The sequence below is a fragment of the Plecotus auritus genome (assembly GCF_963455305.1).
Source record: "Plecotus auritus genome assembly, chromosome: 7".
Classification (NCBI taxonomy): domain Eukaryota; kingdom Metazoa; phylum Chordata; class Mammalia; order Chiroptera; family Vespertilionidae; genus Plecotus; species Plecotus auritus.
Window position 1 is genome coordinate 52,640,991 of NC_137774.1, and position 20,731 is coordinate 52,661,721.

The 20,731-nt window shown below is 45.0% G+C and overlaps 1 protein-coding gene across 1 annotated transcript; it reads right to left on the reverse strand.

Moving 5' to 3' along the window:
* Positions 1-17,700: 17,700 nt before the first annotated feature.
* On the reverse strand, positions 17,701-20,475 carry UBB (ubiquitin B). Its single transcript, XM_080680599.1, has 2 exons — positions 20,122-20,475; positions 17,701-18,765 (listed from the first exon to the last, which is right to left on the reverse strand). The coding sequence occupies exon 2, from the start codon at positions 18,757-18,759 to the stop codon at positions 17,842-17,844; it is 918 nt and encodes a 305-aa protein (XP_080536725.1). The 5' UTR covers positions 18,760-18,765; positions 20,122-20,475; the 3' UTR covers positions 17,701-17,841.
* Between the last annotated feature and the right edge of the window lie 256 nt (positions 20,476-20,731).

Consider the following 20,731-nt stretch of genomic DNA (forward strand, 5'->3'; position numbering starts at 1 on the left):
CCTTGAGGGATGTCCAACTGCCCGTTTAGGGGATCGGGCCTAAACGGGCAGTCGGACATCCCTCTCACAATCCAGGACTGCTGGCTCCCAACTGCTCTCCTGCCTGCCTTTCTGATTGCCCCTAACCACTTCTGCCTGCCAGCCTGATCACCCCCTAACCACTCCCCTGCCAGCCTGATTGATGCCTAACTGCTCCCCTGCCAGCCTGTTTGCCCCTAACTGCCCTCCCCTGCAGGCCTGGGTCCCCCCAACTCCTCTCCCCTGCAGGCCTGGTCGCCCCCAACTTCCCTCCTCTGCCGGCTTGGTCACCTCTAACTGCCCTCCCCTTCAGGCTTGATCACCCCCAACTGCCCTCCCTTGCAGGCCTGGTCCCTCCCAACTGCCCTCCCTTGCTGGCCATCTTGTGGCCACCATCTTGTGTCCACATGGGGGCAGGATCTTTGACCACATGGGGGCAGCCATCTTGTGTGTTGGAGTGATGGTCAATTTGCATATTACTCTTTTATTAGATAGGATAGAGGCCTGGTGCATGGGTGGGGGCCAGCTGGTTTGCCCTGAAGGGTGTCCCGGATCAGGGTGGGGGTTCCCTTGGGGCGTGGGGTGGCCTGGGAGAGGGGCCTGTGGTGGTTTGCAGGCCGGCCACGCCCCCTGGTGATCCAAGCAGAGGCCCTGGTATCTGGGGTTTATTTATCTTCTACAATTGAAACTTTGTAGCCTTGAGTGGAAGCCTAGGTGGGAAAGGGCAGGCGGAAAGCTTGGCTTCCTCCATTTCCAGGGAAACCCAAGCCTCTCTCCTGCTCTCTGTGGCTGTAGCCATCTTGGTTGGGTTTATTTGCATATTCGCTCCTGGGCGTGGCTTTGTGGGTGTAGCGGAGTGATGGTTAATTTGCATATTACTCTTTTATTATATAGGATTATGTATAACAGGATACTGTAAAAATTAAGTTATGAAATTTTTATTAAAACGTTTTTTACATACCGTTATGTTGGCTGAGCCACAAAAATATTTGTTGTGAGCCGAGAGTTTGACATGCTTGTCCTACATAGATTGTCCTTGCTACAGTTTTCTTTGGCAGTGTCTGTCCCTCTCTTAGACCCCCAGATGGTGAGGGAAGTTTGCTGCCACTGCCTGGGGTGTGGTTAATGCCTAGGAAGGGAAGGATGGGCTGGGTTCTACTTCTGAAGGTGTCTTAGTCTGTTTGGGTTGCTATAATGAACCACAGACTGGGCAGCTTATACACAACAGAAACGTATTTCTCATCGCTCTGGAGACTGGAAAGTCCAAAGTCAAGGCACCAGCATGGCTCCATACTGGTGAGGACCATCTTCCTGGTTCACAGCCAGGCACCCTCTTGCTGCTTCCTCTTTATAGGTGCTACTCTCATTCCTGAGGGCTCCACCTTCCTGCCCTAAACAACTCTTAAAGGCCCTACCTCCTAATACCATCACATCTGGCCATCAGGATTTCAACATTAGAATCTGGGGGACACACAAATGTTTAGGCCATAGCAGAGAGATAACAAGTTGAGTAAAGAACCAGGGGCAAGAATTTGAAACAAGAGTTTAGGAAATATCAGCAATGTCACTCAAATTTAGACTTTATCATGTAAATAATAAAGAATTGTTTAGATTTGAGTGTTAGATCCTCCCCTGGAGCCCTAGGGTTACCAGGACCTGCCTCGTTTCTACTAAAGCTTCTCTCTGAAGAGAAAAGTTGTCAGCCAGGTCTGCTCCAGGCCTGGATGCTTCAGGCCTCGCAGTGCCTGAAAGTGGCACCCAGGGCTAGGGCCATAGTTAGAGAGAGAATGGGAAAATTCAGCATCAGAGTTTCCTGTGTTCCTCTGTGTTGTCTCTTCTTACCTCAGTTTTGGTGTGTGTGTGTGTGTGTGTGTGTGTGTGTGTGTGTGTGTGTGTGTGTGTTTTCCTGCCTTTCCTCAAATGTCCGGTACATGGATGGGGCTTGCTTAAGCATCCCCCTAGGGTGATGTCATGGTTCCCAAAGTCTAGTACACAGATGTCCACTTCATTCCCCCTGGTTAGCAGGGTCTCATCTTGTCTGTGGGTCCCCAGGGCACTGAGGTCTCAGCTTCTCTCCTGAGTTATCAGTGTCATCCTCTGTCTATGGTGCACACACTTCTGGCCACGCCTCTCTGCCTGGTCTTCTCTCCTACTCTCTTTGTCCTTGAAGGTTCTTATTCATTTATGATCATTTAGAGGGGACTGAGGAGAAAGCCATTCAGGAGCAGGGAGCAGAAGGAGGGTACCTCAAAGAACCAAGTCCTTGAGAAGGTGAGAGGATGGCCCAAGTGGAAGAATTCGTCTCTGCTCATGTAATGGAAGACAAGAAACAAGGCAGGTCCAAGTGTGGACAAATTTCATACCAAGTGTGAGAAAACCTGATTACCTCTGTTTTCTCAAAAAAGTGAGATCGCCCTGGCTGACATGGCTCAGTTGGTTGAGCATCATCTCATGCACCAAGAAGTCACCGGTTTGATTCCTGGTGGGGGCACATGCCCAGGTTGTGGGCTCAATCCCCAGTAGGGGGTGTGCAGGAGGCAGCCGATCAATGTTTCTCTCTCCTTCTCTCTTCCAGTCTTTTTCTTAAAAAATCAATAAAAACATTTTTTTTAAGTGAAGTTAAGGTCACTAGCTGAGAGTAAAGGGGCAGGTGGGGAGGTTGAAGAAAGAAAATAAAGCATATCATGTCTCAGACTAATGGAGTGAAATTGCCTGGCAGAGTTCAGCATCCCTTTGAGTTGTGCAATCATGAATTTAAAGTGAAACCAGGCTCCTTAGCTGTGTGACTCCCCCGCCGCCCGCCCTCCGCCCCCGGCAGTTAGGTGCAAGCAGGGAGAAGGCAGGTGTTGGAATCATCCAGGCCTGGGTTTTGCCAGGTGATCAGGAGAGGAAAACACAGCCAGCTACTCCTCACCTCACAAAAGAACTGCGCACTGTCATGTTTTCACACTTCGCTCTCCAGAGAGAAGCAGCATGAGGAGGACTCACCCCTAAAATGTAATTCCCGACACCTGGGTGTTTTGAGGGGGGATGGGTAGGCAACTGCCAGGAGCCAGGCAGGAGCCACCTGTTTTTCTTAGCATCTCCCAGGCACAGGCAGCTGGATGCCCTGACTTGACGCCAATGTGCCTGCAGCAGAGCCCCGAGTCATTGCAGAGGGGGAGGTAGACACCTTGTTCCAAGGCAATGGGTGGGGAAGCAAGACTAGAGGCCCACTCCTCCATCTTATCTTCCAGTCAAAACAGCACACCTCTCCCACCCAGCAGATGGCTAATTCAGCATCTTGTTTGACCCTGACCTATCATTGCATTTATCACCCATATTGCAAGCGTCCGTTCACTTGCCTGTTTCTACCCAATGATTGAGTATATTTGTCTGGGTAGCCTTAGCGATTGGCACAGGGTAAGAAAGACCACTTTTATTTCACAAATATGAGGCCCTAGAGTAAGGCTTAGGACATACTTATTTCCTTAGTGTTAAGTCTGATCAAATAACTGAATCAAAACCCCCTCCCCCAGGAACTGACCTTCAGGCCATTTCACTATGGACATTCCCTTTTGCTGAGACCACATTCCATTATCTCCCCTGTGGACCTGCACAGAGAATTCCCCGCCCAGATAAAGCCATCCAAAGTCCTTTAGAAACTGCCAACTCCGTCACTGGGGGCTGGAGCCATCCAGGCTCAGCCATCTGGTGTGCAGATGATCGAATAAATTCGTAATCCCTCACTACTCTGGTCTCGTGCGCGTTCATTCCTCCTTTGGCGACCTAACACTTAGAAGATGCTTTGGGCCTAGATTCACACAAAGCGTTTTGGCCTCACCTTTTCAGAATGGAAGGGGTGATTTCTGGGTGTTCCCAAACCATGCCCCACAGAAAGTTTGGGTTTCCACCCTTTCCTCCCTTACATTCTGTGGTTTGGGGTCACCCAAGAGCTTGCGCAGATGTTGTATTCACTTTGTGGGATGTCTTTAGGCACAGGTCCCTTGATTCAGTATAAATGTCCATGTTAGACTACCCACTTTAGGCGCTGCTCACCTGAGCCCAGGGCACGGAGCTCGGAGCCGGGATGTAACGCTCTGTCCTGGAACAGGAGTGCAGAGGACAGAGCTGAGAGGGAAACAAGTGAACTATTTTAAGTGGTTGCAGTCAGTCTGCAGGAGAGCAGCTGCTCAGAGTGAGTCATCAGGCATTACTGGAAGCCAGAGGAGCCTTAATCTGCGTTCTGGTGGTTCTGCAGAGGCGAGACAGCAGAGGCACAAGCAGCTCAGGGAAGGCTGAGGCGAGGCCAGAAGAGCAGAGGACGAGACACTCCTGTGCAGGCTCCTCCCGTCCCCACTTTTGCCCCCTCAACTTCTTCCTTCTTGTCTCTGGAGGTCTCTGTTTGTGTAAATTCCCTTAGTCATGCTTTCAGGTGGCTCAGGACCTTCTCCTTTCTCTAGGCCTTGGCCGCTGTGGGGGCAAGGAGCCATATTGTTCCAGCAAAATTTGCCAACCTGCTTCCAGGAAAAGCTCAGGGGAGGAGGAGGGGAGGAGGATTACCTAAAAGGCCATCAGAGCTTCTGGCAGCAAAGAGAGAAGGCCATTTAGCCTCTAAAGGCAATTACAATGCACATTTCATTGACCTACTTTCTGGTATATGTTAGCAGTGTTATTTCTTATGTGCTATAGTATACATAGCAGCTACACAAATAGTTGAAGCTTAATTAACAGTATAATTAGGTAGTAATGCTGCCAGCCTCCTTCAGACAAACAGTAAAAATAAATAAATAAATGAGATTACACGCAGGCCTGATGCTCAGAAAAACAGCTTTCACAGGGGTGGGAGGGACTAGGGTGCTGCTTCACAGGAAGCCAAGGCAAGCAGAAGGTGCTGGAAGCTTCCAGCTAACCCAACAAAGTGGGGGTTGGGGGGTGAAAGCTTGGTTTGTTGAAAGGTCGCCAAGAGCCCTAGCCAGTTTGGCTCAGTGGATAGAGCATCGGCCTGCGGACTCAAGGGTCCCGGGTTCGATTCCGGTCAAGGGCATGTACCTTGGTTGCTGGCACATCCCCAGTAGGAGGTGTGCAGGAGGCAGCTGATCAATGTTCCTCTCTTATCGATGTTTCTAACTCTCTATCTCTCTCCCTTCCTCTCTGTAAAAAAATCAATAAAATATATTTAAAAAAAAAAAAAAAGAAAGAAAGGTCGCCAAGAGCATATTTAGCCTTAGAAGTACTAAGGTCTTCCTCTGATAAGTCCCAAAGGCCTTTTTCTCCCCCAAATGCTAGTGCATCCCCTTTGCTGGATGCAATGGTCACTGTTTGACACTCTGACTCAGGGTGAACTAAGCAGTTCTGAAAATTGGGAGCATTGCCTGCATTCGTCAAGGCCAGTGTTTGGGAGGTGTGGGCCACATACTGAGGAAGTTGAGGGCGGCCACTGTGCTCTATCTTTGCCTGCAGAGCCACTGATCCCAGAACATAGCCCGTGTCTCCCATCAGCAAGCTCCTATCCATCTCCAGTTAAATGGGGACCAAGGCAGATGGATGCCTGGCTCTGATGAGCTTCCCCTTCCTTCGGGTTCCTTTTATGTCAGCCGTTGACCTGGAGCCTAGCCCCTTGCTCCAACGTAGGAGCAGGAAGGAAGGTGCAGCTCCTGGGCCACTCATGGAGCTCATAAACGACACCTAATTCCACAAATATTCACCGGTGTGGATGGAAAACAGCATAAAAAGATGGGCTTGTATCATTGGGGTCCTGGCAAACTGTCTTAAATGCCTCTTAATTATGGGGAAATTCCTGAAACTCTAAAATTTAACCACTAAACAGAATTGCAGTGTCTGCAGCAAAGAGTAAATGTTCTTAGCAAACCAATAAGTAAGACAATTGAACAAAATTTTAAAAAACTAAAGATATGAAGGGACAGTTCACAGGAGAAAAGAAAGGATGCTAAACCTGACTCATCAAATAAATGTGACTTTTTATTAATTATTTATTTATTTTAGTAGATAATATTGGCCCATGATGAAAATTCAAACTGTTCAAAAGATACTTTCTTTCTGGAACCAACCATTGTTAGTAAGTTCTTTTTCCTTTCTTGTGTATTAAAACATATTTGACGAACAGCATTAGCAATTTCTATGTATTCTTCTAGAATTATCCTACATGTGCTGACCAGCAGACCTTGATCGACAGATGAATAGATTACTCTGACATGTTTCTGTGAAAGAGAGGCTAAGGGGGTGGTTGGCATTAGGCACCAAAAACAGCCTCAATTGCCTACCTCCTTAGGCTTTTATTGTAACAACAGCTTGAACTCAAATTAACCTCTAGATACAATCAGCAAGGCAAGTATCCTTGAGAAAGTATATGCTTCTACCAGGTTGGGTCTTAAAGACTAAACACAGAGATTCCAGCAAAACACCCAGGGGATCGGACTTGTTTGGAAAAGTCAAGGTAGGGGCTGCTGCCTTTGGCAAGTTCCCCCCAAATGCCCCTGACGTTTTGGAGAATCCTCCTTACAGACTTTACAACCAAGTCCCGTGCTTCCCCACATACATGTATGCAAAATCATTAACATATAAATAACCCCCTTTTCACACAGGTGTTAACACATACTGCTATTCATGTTGTTTTTAGTGCATTGCTACTGTTAAGAATATAGCAGTGTACATCTGTGTTCATGCTTCTTTGTTCACATCTGTGAGAACATCTGAAAAATTCCTAGTAGTGGAATTGCTGGGTCAAAGGGTATGTACATTTCACATTTTCATAGGTACATACCAACTATATTCCAAAGAGGTTTTACCAGTTTATGCTGAACAACAATGCATAAGGATGTATTTCTCTACTCTCTTGGAAAGAGTGTACTAGCAATCCTGTTTTATCTTTGTTAATCTGGAAGATATTTTTAAAATGCTATTTCATATATTTAATAGTCATTTTTCTTACTGCAAGTAAAGCTGCACATCTTTTCATATGTTTAAGAACCATTTTCTTTTCTGTGAATTGTCTGTTCTTATTCTTGCCTATTTTTCTATTGGATTACTAATCTGTTTCTTATATATATTGTAGAAACTCCTTATACATTAAAGAAATTAGCCCTTATATATGTTGTAAATATTTTTTACAGTTTGCTATTTATCTTTTGACAAAAATGTGAAAAGATGAATTCATAAGGTGTTGACCAAGAAGTTGTCTACAAATGTGTCATTCATATGGATTAAACAAATTATGATACATACAATAGAATGTTGTGCAACTCTTTAAATGAAGATTTATAATTATTAACATAAAATAATATATATGCATAGTAAGCAGAAAAGGCAGGATATAAAAATATGAGCCCCTATTTTTAAAAATGTATGTTAAAAAATGTATGTTACCAATAGTTACCGCTAGTTGGTAGAAATTCAGGTAATTTATTCAGGTTATTTTATTTTCTTCTTTTTTCCATTCTAGATTGTCTGAATTTTAAAAAAATTATGAAGTTGTATTGTATTGTTCATTTAACATGATAAAAAATATGAATTAAGCTATTTCCATTTAAAAAAAATAAAAGTAGCCCTAGCCAGTTTGGCTCAGTGGAAAGAGAGCATCAGCCTGTGGACCAAAGGGTCTCAGGTTCAATTCTGGTCAAGGGCACATACCTCAGTTGCAGGCTCCTTCTCAGCTCAGGCCCTAGTCAGGGCTCCTGCAGGAGGCAACCAATCGATGTGTCTCTCTCACATCGATATTTCTCTCTGTCTCTCCCCTCCCTTCCACTCTCTCTAAAATAAGTAAGTAAGTAAGTAAATAGATAAATAAATAAATAAAATAAGCTATTAGTAATTCTAAACAAGGCAAACATATTTAAAAATACAAAAAGAAGCATGGGCTATCATCTGAGTGATAGAAAACACAATTATAATAGTGTTAAGTATGCTTGGCAAAGTATAGTTATGTAATATAAAAGGCATTTGTCAAGGCCACTATTAACACTGAAGTTAAGATAGACATTACAATAATCCAGTGATTTTCAACCTTTTTCATCTCATGGCACACATAAACTAATTATTAAAATTCTGTGGCACTCCATAAACTGTATTATATTTTTTGCTGATCTGACAAAAAATAGGTATAATTTTGAATTGTTCACATCGAATGGCTATGTGTTGGCTATTGTCATTTTTTTATTTGACAATCTAAGAGAAAAGAGGTCAGTGTCCTGGACTAAATAGTCAGATATTGTAAGTTTTAAAAATTCTTGCAGCACACTAATGTGCCTCTTGCAGCACACCAGTTGAAAATCAATGCATTAATCACTAGATAATCAATGGTTTCAAAGAGTCTCTACCACCCTAGCTGGTTTTGCTCAGTGGATAGAGCATTGGCCTGCTGACTGAAGGGTCCCGAGTTCAATTCCGGTCAAGGGCACATACTGCTCAGTGGATAGAGCATTGGCCTGCTGACTGAAGGGTCCCGAGTTCAATTCCGGTCAAGGGCACATACCCGGGTTGCAGGCTCGATGGGCAGGAGGCAGCTGATCAATGATTCTCATCATTGATGTTTCTATCTCTCTCTCCCTCTCCCTTCCTCACTCAGAAAAAAAAAAAAAGAGTCTCTGTCATTGGTATGTTGATCCCTGTGGGGAAGAATGCTATTATGATCTGGGGATCATGTGGGGGGCATGTTTCTCTTCCTGGAACACTCTACACCCAGAGGGGTGTAGAAACATTGATGATTCTGTTTCTTTAAAACATGTGTTGTGGTTATCAACAGCATTACACTTTTACTTATTTTTTTGGCCCAGAAGTAATACAGAAAAACACTGCCAGATTCTCTTTCAGTTTCAAAACTTCTGTTTTGACAAAAGATACCATAAACAAACAGTGAGATAATAGTTTGAAAGACACTATCACAATTATAACAGATAAGTTATTACTTTTTAAAAAATATAAAGAGGTCCTACAAATTAATAATAAAAAAGGCGAAGTGTGAAAAGGTAATTCTCAGTACAAATTAATGTAAAAAAATACAAAAATACAAATAGTGCTTAATCTCATAAGGTTAATCAGAAACATGCAAATTAAAACAATAAGGCGTCCCCTGGCCAGGTACTCAGTTGGTTAGAGCATCATTCCAATATGCCAAGGTTGTGGGCTCCATCCACGGTCAGGGCACATACAAGAATCAACCAATCCCATATAATAAAGAGCTAATATGCAAATGGTCATCACGCCCTTATGAACTGCTCACACCCCCACACTGGGGAGAGAGGAATGGGGACCAGCCAGGCACAAATGAGCTCACGAGAGAGGAATGGGGACCAGCCAGGCTGCAGCCCGGGAGAGGGACAAGCCACCCGCCCCGCGGTTCCAGGCACCAGCACCTGTGCCTGTGGCCTGGGAGAGGGACAAGCCACCCACCCACGGTCCCCTGTGGCTGTGGCCAGCCCAGGCAAAGCTGGCCCGGGTCCTGGGTGCCTGCGGCTGGTCAGAGGGAGAGAAGCCTGGGTCCAGGTGTGGGGCGAGGCAGAGGCAGTTAGGGGTGATCAGGCCAGGAGGGGAGCAGTTAGGGGTGATCAGGCCAGTAGGGGAGCAGTTAGGGGCGATCAGGCAGGCAGGCAGAGGTGGTTAGGCGTGATCAGGCAGGCAGGCAGGCAGAGGTGGTTAGGGGCAATCAGGCAGGCAGGCAGAGGTGGTTAGGGGCAATCAGGCAGGCAAGCAGGAGAGCGGTTAGGAGCCAGCGGTCCGGGGTTGCGAGAGGCAATTGGACATCCCCCAAGGGGTCCCAGATTGGAGAGGGTGCAGGCCGGGCTGAGGGACACCCCCCCTCCCATGCACGAATTTCATGCACGGGGCCTCTAGTGAATAAATAAATAAGTGGAACAAATCAATATCTCTCTCTCTTTCCCTCCCTCCCTTCCTCCCTCCCTCCCTCCCTTCTTCCCTTCCTCCTTCTCTCTGTCCCTAAAATTAATCTTTTAAAAAAATTTGCCCTTTTGCCAAAACCGGTTTGGCTCAGTGGATAGAGCGTCGGCCTGCGGACTGAAGGGTCCCGGGTTCGATTTCGGTCAAGGGCATGTACCTTGGTTGCGGGCACATCTCCAGTGGGGGGTGTGCAGGAGGCAGCTGATCGATGTTTCTCTCCCATCGATGTTTCTAACTCTCTCTCCCTCTCCCTTCCTCTCTGTAAAAAATCAATAAAAAAATATTTTAAAAAAATTTGCCCTTCAAATTATCCAAAATTAAAACAATTCATAATGTATGTTAATGAGGGTATGAAAGGCTAGGTACTCTTAGGCCGTACTGATGGAAATTTATGTTGGCATAGTTTTAAAAAAATTATTATGGTATAAGATACATAATATAGCCCTAACCGGTTTGGCTCAGTGGATAGAGCGTCGGCCTGCGGACTGAGGGGTCCCAGGTTCGATTCTGGTCAAGGGCATGTGCCTTGGTTGCGGGCACATCCCCAGTCGGGGGTGTGCAAGAGGCAGCTGATCAATGTTTCTTTCTCATCGATGTTTCTAACTCTCTATCCCTCTCCCTTCCTCTCTGTAAAAAATCAATAAAATATATTAAAAAAAAAAAGATACATAATATAAAATTTACCATTTTAACTTTTGTTGTTATTGTTGTTGTTAATCCTCACCCAAGGATATTTTTTTCATTGATTTTTTAAAGAGAGGAAGGGAGGGAGGGAGGGAGGGAGGGAAGATCAGAGAGAGAGAGAGAGAAACATCAATGTGAAAGACATCAATTTGTTGCCTCTTGCATGAGCTCCGACTGGGGCCGGGGATTGAACCTGCAACCCAGGTACCTGCCCTTGACCCAGAATCGAACCCACGACCCTTTGGTGCACAGGTTGATGCTCTAAACACTAAGAAACACTGGCCAGAGCCATTTTAAACATTTTTAACTGTACAGTTCAGTGTCATTAGGACATTCACATTGTTGTGTAATCATCATTACTATAATCTCCAGAACTTTTCCATCATCCCAAACTAAAACTCCATATGTCAGTGGTTCTCAACCTTTTTAATGCCATGACCCTTTAATACAGTCCTCATGTTGTGGTGACCCCCAACCATAAAATTATTTTCGTTGCTACTTCATAACTGTAATTTTGCTACCGTTATGAATCGTAATGTAAATATCTGTGTTTTCCGATGGTCTTTCTCAACGACCGCTAGCAGGGTCGCCTAAGACCATCGGAAAACACAGATATTTACATTACGATTCATAACGGTAGCAAAATTACAGTTATGAAGTAGCAACGAAAATAATTTTATGGTTGGGGGTCACCACAACATGAGGACTGTATTAAAGGGTCATGGCATTAAAAAGGTTGAGAACCACTGCTATGTATTAAACACCAACTTCCCATTCCCCCTCCCCTAGGCTCTGGCAACTCCATTCCACTTTCTGTCTATACAAATTTGATTATTCTCTATACTTAATATAAGTGGAATCATATAGTATTTGTCCTTTTGTGAGTGGCTTATTTCACTTAGCATCATATCTCCCAGGTTCATCCATGTTGTAGCATGTGTCAGAATTTCCTTTCTTTTTAAAGCTGAATAATATTCCACTGTGTGTGGTACAATCTTTTTGAAGGGCAATTTTGTAGTAATCAAATTGTAAAATTTCATATTCTTTGATACAGCAATAAGAATTTACAAGGATGTTCATTGCAGCATTATTTTAACAGTGAAAATTTAAAAACATTCTACATATCCATCATCAAGATAGGTAAAGTGTGAGATATCTATACTATGAAATACAGGGTGGGGCAAAAAAAGTAGGTTTACAGTTGTGCGACAGTTTGCACTGAAAGAGGCCTGGAACCATGCACAATCCACAGTGCTAGACAGGGAGATGGGAGAGGTCATGGCTGGAACAGTGTTTCTCAAAACGTGAGGGACATTCACAGAAAAGGTTAAATAAAAGGTGAAATTGAAAAACACTGGGTTTGCCTGGCCAGCATGGCTCAGTGGTTGTCGACCTATGAACCAAAAGGTCACTGCTTGATTCCTGGTCAGGGCACATGCCCAGGTTGCAGGCTTGATCCCCAGTGTGGAATGTGCGGGAGGCAGCCAATCAATGATTCTCTCTTATCACTGATGTTTCTATCTTTCTCTCCCTCTCCTTTCCTCTCTGAAATAAATAAAAATACATTAAAAACAAAAAAGAAAGAAAGAAAAACAGTGTGTTAAACAACATTAAACGAAGTCTTTTAAGGCAAAACTTCTTTTTATATATATATATTTTATTGATTTTTTACAGAGAGGAAGGGAAAGGGAGAGAGAGTTAGAAACATTGATGAGGGAGAAACATCAATCAGCTGCCTTCTGCACACCCCTACTGGGGATGTGCCCGCAACCAAGGTACATGCCCTTGACCGGAATCAAACCTGGGACCCTTGAGTCCGCAGGCCAACGCTCTATCCACTGAGCCAAATGGGTCAGGGCAAGGCAAAACTTCTTGAGCCTTTAATATGGTAGTCGTGCATATCATAAGTCTTCAGGAGGGAGGAAATAACTTCCTGAGCCCTTGTGACCACAACATCCTTCTTACAGTGGCTATGTTGGAGGACAAAGTTTGGGAAACACTGATACTAGAAATTTCTGAAAGTAATTGTGTTCCTTAAGAGGAGTTGTGGTATGTGTTGTGTGGTCAGAGGAGTAGGTGCTAGAACAAATTATAGGGGTTGGCTGATACCTACTAGCTGGGAAGCAAATTTTACCACTCAACTTCTGACAACAACAATAAAATAATAATAATTAAATTTAAAAAAGGGGGGGAGACTAAGGTTAGTAATGGTATCAAGAAAATATGAAAAAAGTAAAACCCCAAAACTTACTTCCCTGTTACTATTGTTGTACTGAGTGCAATATACTTTCCCAGAAATCAGCATCTGTCTCAGGTTGGAGTCCGCTGAGCCTAATTAAAGGGAGCCATGACTTGCCCCTTCAGATTATTTAAGGAATGAACAGAGTGTAATTAAAATGAAGGCTCTTGAGGTTCAGGAATTCTAATGAGATATAGTTTCTGGAGGCTCTGGGAAATGCATAGAGACTTGTGCATAATAAATCAGGATCTCGATCCAATTTGGGAGCATAATCTGACTTCAGGATAGAAGTACTTTGCTGGCTCTTGAACAGGGATGCGTGTTGTGAACAATACTGAGGCTATGTTGCAAATGACTTCGGGCCTCCTAAAAGCCTATGGGTTGCAGATAAAATATCTAGAATATTGGTAGAGTTTAAATACATCTCCCTAAACCCTCTTTACCTTCCTGAAGGAACCAATGTTAAACAGCGGCCCACTCTTTTGTGTGCTCATGGTTACAAGCCAGTAAGTGGAGCTAGATTTAAACTCAAGTAGTTGTGTCTCCAGAGCCACACTCTGAATCATTTTATTATACTGCAACACTTTTATATAGAGGGTGTATAATCTTTTAAATTGAATGGACTTCATAATTTATGTATAATCCATTATACTGTTCTCATTTATTTATTTTTCATTTCACTGAGAACTAGCAAAAATTTTATCTTGGAGTGGCATCAGGCTACTGGGACTTGCTTTCAGCATGCCAAGCAAGCATTCTTTTAACACAACTTAGCACACAGGCACCTTTCAGGAAAGTTCATGAGAAATAGAACATATTAATGAACTCCTAAATAGAAGGTAGACAATGAAGATTATAATTGGGGATGGTTAAGAGACACAGGGAGAGCCTTTTCCTTGCTCGAATTTCAAGTGTGTGTAGGATGAATTTGCTGAGACCCATGAATACCTTTGGGGATTCCTATGGAAGAGATCCTGAGACTTAAGAGATAGGAACAGCTGAAAAACTTTTTTCACAAGACCCATTAGCATGTCAAGTTGTAGTGAAGATTTGGTAGAAATCACAATTGTGCAAGTTCTATTTCCCCAAACTAAAAGCTATTCAGTGAAATGCTTTTATTCTTTAGATTTATATTTTTATTTATATACTAGAGGCCCAGTGCAAGAATTCGTGCACAAGTGGGGTCCAGCCAGCCTGGCCCCAATCAGAGTGATCAGGGCCAGGCTGGCTGGGGGGAGGGGCTGTGGGCTGGCCTGCCCCACCCCTGAATCGGATGGGGGGGGCCTATCAGGGATCAGCAGCTGAGGGAGGGGCCGTGGGAGGTTGGCCAGCCAGCCCCACCCCCAATTGGTTGTGGGGGGGGCAATCTGGGATGGGGCCAGGCAGGAGGAGGGGCTGCAAGAGGTTGGCCAGCTGGCCCCACCCCCTATGGGATGGGGGGCAATCAGGGGTGGGGCCAGCCAGGGGGAGGGGCTGCAGGAGGTTGGCCTGCTAGCCCCACCCCTATTGGGGTAGGGGGGCAATCAGGGGCAGGGCCAGGGGAGGTTGGCCAGCAGGCCCCAACCCCTGATTGGTGGTTCACAGTGGGCATCATAGCAACCAGTCATGGCTGTTCCAGTCACTGGCTTTTTATATATATAGATTTTTTGTTAATCCTCATGTCAGGATCTTTTTTTCCATTGATTTTTTTTTTTTAGAGTGGAAGAGAGGGAGGGAGGGGGGAAGTGAGAGAGACACATCAATTTGTTGCCTCCAGCACACACCTGTTAGAGGTCCGGGATCAAACCTGCCACCCAGGTACATGCCTTTGACCAGAAATTGAAGCCAAGAACCTTCAGTGTGTGTATGTGTGTTTTAATATATATACACATATATATATTTGCTTTCAGAGGAGAGGGATAGAAACATCAATGAGAATCATCGATCAGCTGCCTCTCCATTGGCCTCACACCAGGGATTGAGCTCAAAACCCAGGCACATGCCTTGAACCATGGCCTCCTGGTTCATGGGTCAATGCTCAACCACTGATTTTTATTGATTTTGGAAACACCAATTTGTTGTTCCACTCATGTATTAATTTGATTCTTGTATGTGACCAGGGATCAAACCAGAAACCTTGGTATATGGGAACAATACTATAACCAACTGAGCTGCCCAGCCAGAGCCTATTCTTCAAGTTTATTAATCAAGGCTTTTATTAGTGTTAAGAAAAAGGAAAAAATTTTAAAACATGAACTTTTTTAAAAAAACATTTTTATTGATTTTAGACAGGAAGGGAAAGGGAGAGATAGAAACATCAATGAGAATCATTTATTGGCTGCCTCCTGCACACCCCCTATTGGGGATCAAGCCTGCAACCCAGGCACCCAGGCACCCAGGCATGTGCCCTTGACTGGAATCAAACCTGGGACCCTTCAGTTCGCAGACTGACGCTCTTATCCACTGAGCCAAATCACCAAGGGCTAAACATGAACTTTTATTTAGAGCAGTGGTCCTCAACCTTTCTAATGCCCTGACCCTTCAATACAGTTCCTCATGTTGTGGTGACTCCCAACCATAAAATTATTTTCGTTGCTACTTCATAACTGTAATTTTGCTACTGTTAATGAATCGTAAATATCTGTTTTCTGATGGTCTTAGGCTCTACAGCAGCAGTTCTCAACCTGTGGGTCACGACAGGTTGAGAACCGCTGCTGTAGAGCCTAAGACCATCGGAAAACACAGATATTTACATTACGATTAACAGTAGCAAAATTACAGTTATGAAGTAGCAACGAAAATAATTTTATGGTTGGGGGTCACCACAACATGAGGAACTGTATTGAAGGGCCAGGGCATTAGAAAGGTTGAGAACCACTGTTTTAGAGGAAGAAACATTGATGTGATAGGTAAACATCAACCCATTGCCTTCCATACATATCCTGACTGGGAATTGAACTTGTGACCTTTCAGTGTAAGGGACAATGCGTCAGCCACACCAGCCAGGGGAACAATCTTTAAAAACCCACTTTATGCCCTAACTGGTTTGGCTCAGTGGATAGAGCATCGGCCTGCGGACTGAAGGGTCCCAGGTTCGATTCCGGTCAAGGGCATGTACCTTGGTTGCGGGCACATCCCCAGTAGGAGGTGTGCAGGAGGCAGCTGATCGATGTTTCTCTCTCATCAATGTTTCTAACTCTCTCTCTCCCTTCCTCTCTGTAAAAAAAAATCAATAAAATATATTTAAAACAAAACAAAAAAAAAAACCCACTTTACTATCAAAAGGTCTGTTTTTCCAATTATTTTATTACATAGTCAGCAAAATGCCTGCTTAATAAAAGCACTAGTTTGGACATTCTGAAGGGGAAGAAACCCAATATAATCTCATGGACTTCATGAGCTATGTCTTCCAATTCTTGGATTCCCCTTAACAGGAACTAAGCCTTCAGCAAGTTACCCAACTGTGTAACAATTGATGGGACTGGAGAGGTCATCTTCCTTAAACCTAAGGCAGGCTTTAAAAAAAAAAAAAGTTTTCCCCTAGCTGGTTTGGCTCAGTGGACAGAGCATCGGCCTGCAGACCAAAGGGTCCCAGGTTTGATTCCAGTCAAGGGCACATGTCCCTGATTTGAGGGCTCCATCCCCAGTAGGGGCGTGTAGGAGGCAGGCAACCACTGATTCTCATCATTGATGTTTCCCTCCCTCTCTGAAATCAATAAAAATGTATTTTAAAAAATGTTTTCACTTTAGAAAGAGGGATAGAAAGAAATATCAATGAGACATTGATCAGCTGCCTCCTGCAACCTGGGTATGTGCCCTGACAGGAAACTGAACCGGGTTCCTATTGAAGCTCAACCACTGAATCACATCAGCCAGGCAGGAAAGCTTTTTTAAAAGGCTTTTTCATTACCACCCCCAAGGGTTTGATATATAAGCATGTGTCCCCCTTTCTGGCTCAAGTATAACCACTCCAAGCAGTTGAAGCATTCATACACTAAATTGGTCTCAAATTAAGTGTTATCTCCAAGTTTCTAACTTAAGTACTCCCAAATTTTTATGCTCAAATGTTTGACTGTTGCTAGGGCAGAATTCCTAAAATTATGCCCCGTCATTCTGAGGTAAACCTGGACTATCAAGGGCATATTTCTAGGCCTGATGCTTGGCTTTCTGTATTTTAACAATGCACCTCTGGACACCTCCCCATCACTCCATTTAATTTTGTTCCAAGTTGAGAAACCACTATATTACTGGTTACACTACAGAGAATTGTTTGTAAAGGGGAAAGAGGTTGAGAACTTATTGATGTTTCTAACTCTATCCCTCTCCCTCCCTCTGTAAAAAAAATATTTTTAAAAATTGTCTTCCTGGTATTAGCAATATATTGCCTAGTGTTATTGGTATGGCAACATAAAAACTGCTTGTTGGCTTTAGATAATGAAGACTTTTATCAAGTCCAAAATTAGAGAATTTCATTTGCTGTTGCAATCTTATCTTTCTAACAATGTAGAGCTGTCATTAAGATCTGATTGTTAGGACCCACCTTCATTTGCTGCCTGACACACCAGTGCCTGCAAATGGACTTATATCAGAACCTTTTTAACTCAAGCTCTTTCACACAATGTTTCTCGCCAGCCAGCCTTCTTTCAAATTTAAGTGCTCCACTTGATTCTTGGCTCCGACTTCACATAACACAGACAGGATTAGGTTTCCATTTCACTACCTGAAGCACTTGAGTGCAATGCACTACTGAGCAAGAAAAGCACACAACAGTCAACTGGTAATTACAAGACTAAGACATTGAAATTAAATCCCTTCCTTAAACACCATTTTAACCAGTTAGGAATCCCCACATCACAACATAATTTTATGACGACAGACACCAAATATGCTACCATGCAACAAAACTTTTATTAACATTTTGAACAGATTCAGTTATTACTGAACTGGTAATTTCTAAACTTAAATTGGGGCAAATGGCTAAAATGCAGAGTAGTGCCATCTTTGGGCACTATGAATGCAAAACTGAAGAATTAACAGCCACCCCTCAGACGGAGGACCAGGTGCAGGGTGGACTCTTTCTGGATGTTGTAGTCAGAAAGAGTGCGGCCATCTTCCAGCTGCTTGCCTGCAAAGATGAGCCTCTGCTGGTCGGGAGGGATGCCTTCCTTGTCTTGGATCTTGGCCTTCACATTCTCAATGGTATCACTGGGCTCCACCTCCAGGGTGATGGTCTTGCCGGTCAGGGTCTTCACGAAGATCTGCATACCACCCCTCAGGCGCAGGACCAGGTGCAGGGTGGACTCTTTCTGGATGTTGTAGTCAGAAAGAGTGCGGCCATCTTCCAGCTGCTTGCCTGCAAAGATGAGCCTCTGCTGATCGGGAGGGATGCCTTCCTTGTCTTGGATCTTGGCCTTCACATTCTCAATGGTATCACTGGGCTCCACCTCCAGGGTGATGGTCTTGCCGGTCAGGGTCTTCACGAAGATCTGCATACCACCCCTCAGGCGCAGGACCAGGTGCAGGGTGGACTCTTTCTGGATGTTGTAATCAGAAAGAGTGCGGCCATCTTCCAGCTGCTTGCCTGCAAAGATGAGCCTCTGCTGGTCGGGAGGGATGCCTTCCTTGTCTTGGATCTTGGCCTTCACATTCTCAATGGTATCACTGGGCTCCACCTCCAGGGTGATGGTCTTGCCGGTCAGGGTCTTCACGAAGATCTGCATACCACCCCTCAGGCGCAGGACCAGGTGCAGGGTGGACTCTTTCTGGATGTTGTAATCAGAAAGAGTGCGGCCATCTTCCAGCTGCTTGCCAGCAAAGATGAGCCTCTGCTGGTCAGGGGGGATGCCTTCCTTATCCTGGATCTTGGCTTTCACATTCTCAATGGTATCACTGGGCTCCACCTCCAGGGTGATGGTCTTGCCGGTCAGGGTCTTCACGAAGATTTGCATTTTGACCTACAGAGTTCAAAAGGCAAAAGTATATCATTTCAGGACCTTTACATTTATTACTTTTATATCTAATCAATTCTTCAAAACTCAAGTTAACTGTTCTTCCAAATGCCTTCAACTATTACATCTCTCACAAACCTCCAATTTTTACTAAACCAGGCAAGTTAACCCCAAATCCCTTAAAAAAAAATTTAACACTGCCCTGGCCGGTTCTGCGCAGTGGTTAGTGTTGGCCTGTGCACCGAAGGGAGGATTCCTGGTCAAGAGGATACACTGATCTCACCTTCCCCCATGATGTGTCTCTCTCTCACATCATGTGCCCGCCTCCTCCCCTTCCACTCTCTGAAAAGCAGTGGGAAAAATATCCTCGGGTGAGCATTAACAACAAAAAAGATTTTGTGGCACAGTGAAAAGATCTTTTTTTTTTTTTGAGTGTGGAAGGACAGGGGAGAGAGAGAACATCTATGATGAGACAGACACATCCATCGGTTGCCTTCCGCCCCGCGCCCCAATCAGGCAGGGATCCACTCTGCAACCGAGTTTCTTGCTCTTGTACCCTTGACCAAATTGGAATCCGAAACCCTTCAGTCCGCAGGCGGATTTCTAACCACCGGCTAGAGCAATATCTCATTTTAAAAGACAAAAAAAATTTAATCCTTACCCAAGGATGTGTTTTCTGTTGTATTTTAGAGAGAAAGGAAAGGGGGAGAGAGAAAAGGAGAGAAACATTCATTCGAACTCCTGGGTTCGCGCCCACCACTTTTTTTGTGTGCGGGGTTCCCAATCAACAGAACCAGTCGGCCAGAGCCAAATACAAAATTCTAATTTAGTCAAGGCTTCAACTTATACTGGATGAAGTTATCAAAAGTGCTTTGTAAACTTACCATCCAGAGCTTTCTTCCTTAACTAACCCCAGATTTTCCCCAAAACTTACGCATAGCACCGAAAATTTTATAAGACCCACAGGACACGAAAAATAAAAATCCCCTTTTAAACGGAACTGGTTAGCGACATCGGTTTTGCGATTCAAAATGAAAAAGGTTTTCAGAAGTCACACTACCGTTTTTCCGCCTTCCCCCTCTGAAACAGACACGATGGAACCGCCATCGGTTAAGCGTCCGTTAGCCCCTCTCCGCGCGCGCCAACCGCCCCCGCTCCCTTCACGTAAACAAGGCCCACCTTCCGGATAGGCCCGGCGACGCGCGACGCGCCGCCGCGTCAGCTCCTCCCCTCCCCCCACTAAGGCCCACTCAGCCCAAGACCTGGCCAGATTCCTCACTTAAGTTCCCTTGCCCCCACCCTCCCTCCGATCCCCGCCCCCGCCCCCGCCCCCGCCAGGTCTCGAAGGGTACGAGCCAGTACCTGCTAGCGAGTGCGAAAATACCGCGAGTCCAATCCCGTCGATTCTCCTCAACAACGACACAACCCCTACAATGCCCGGCGCTTCTGAAAGTTCCGGCTAGGCGGAGCTGAAATTTATGCAACGTCTATTGCGTACTTATCACTCCTACGTAACCGCCGTATTCGCGCGCCACTGAAAATAGTTCTCTCCGCCGCACCTCCCGCGACGCAGTAAGGCCCTTCCACTAAGCCCCAAACTCCTCAGAATCTGGAAAAGGGACCGTAAAAATTCAGTTCCTCTCTATTCCAGCTATTCTTCTCCTCCTTTAGGAAAAAGTAGGAAAGTTGTCAGGCGGATGAATTCGCGTTGAGGAAACAGTCCTCGAAAGCTCTGGAAACTTCCTTGCGGCGCCCGCGCTGATTGGTGAGGCGGATGAACACCAGGCCGGCGGTGATTGGTTGGGGACTCGGCGCTCCGCTGTTGCTGGGCTCCGGGCAGGGAGAGCCGACATTGCTAAGTGACTGAATGCGCGTGCGCCCCAGAGGCGCGCCTCCGCGACAGCAGGGTGTTTCCGGTCGAGATGGGGGAGGGGTCCTCCGCTCCTGCCTTGGAATACCAAACCAGATGCGA

Bases quoted from the DNA above. Each gene is read 5' to 3' on its own strand.
- UBB (XM_080680599.1), bottom strand. From the start codon at position 18,759: ATGCAAATCTTCGTGAAGACCCTGACCGGCAAGACCATCACCCTGGAG.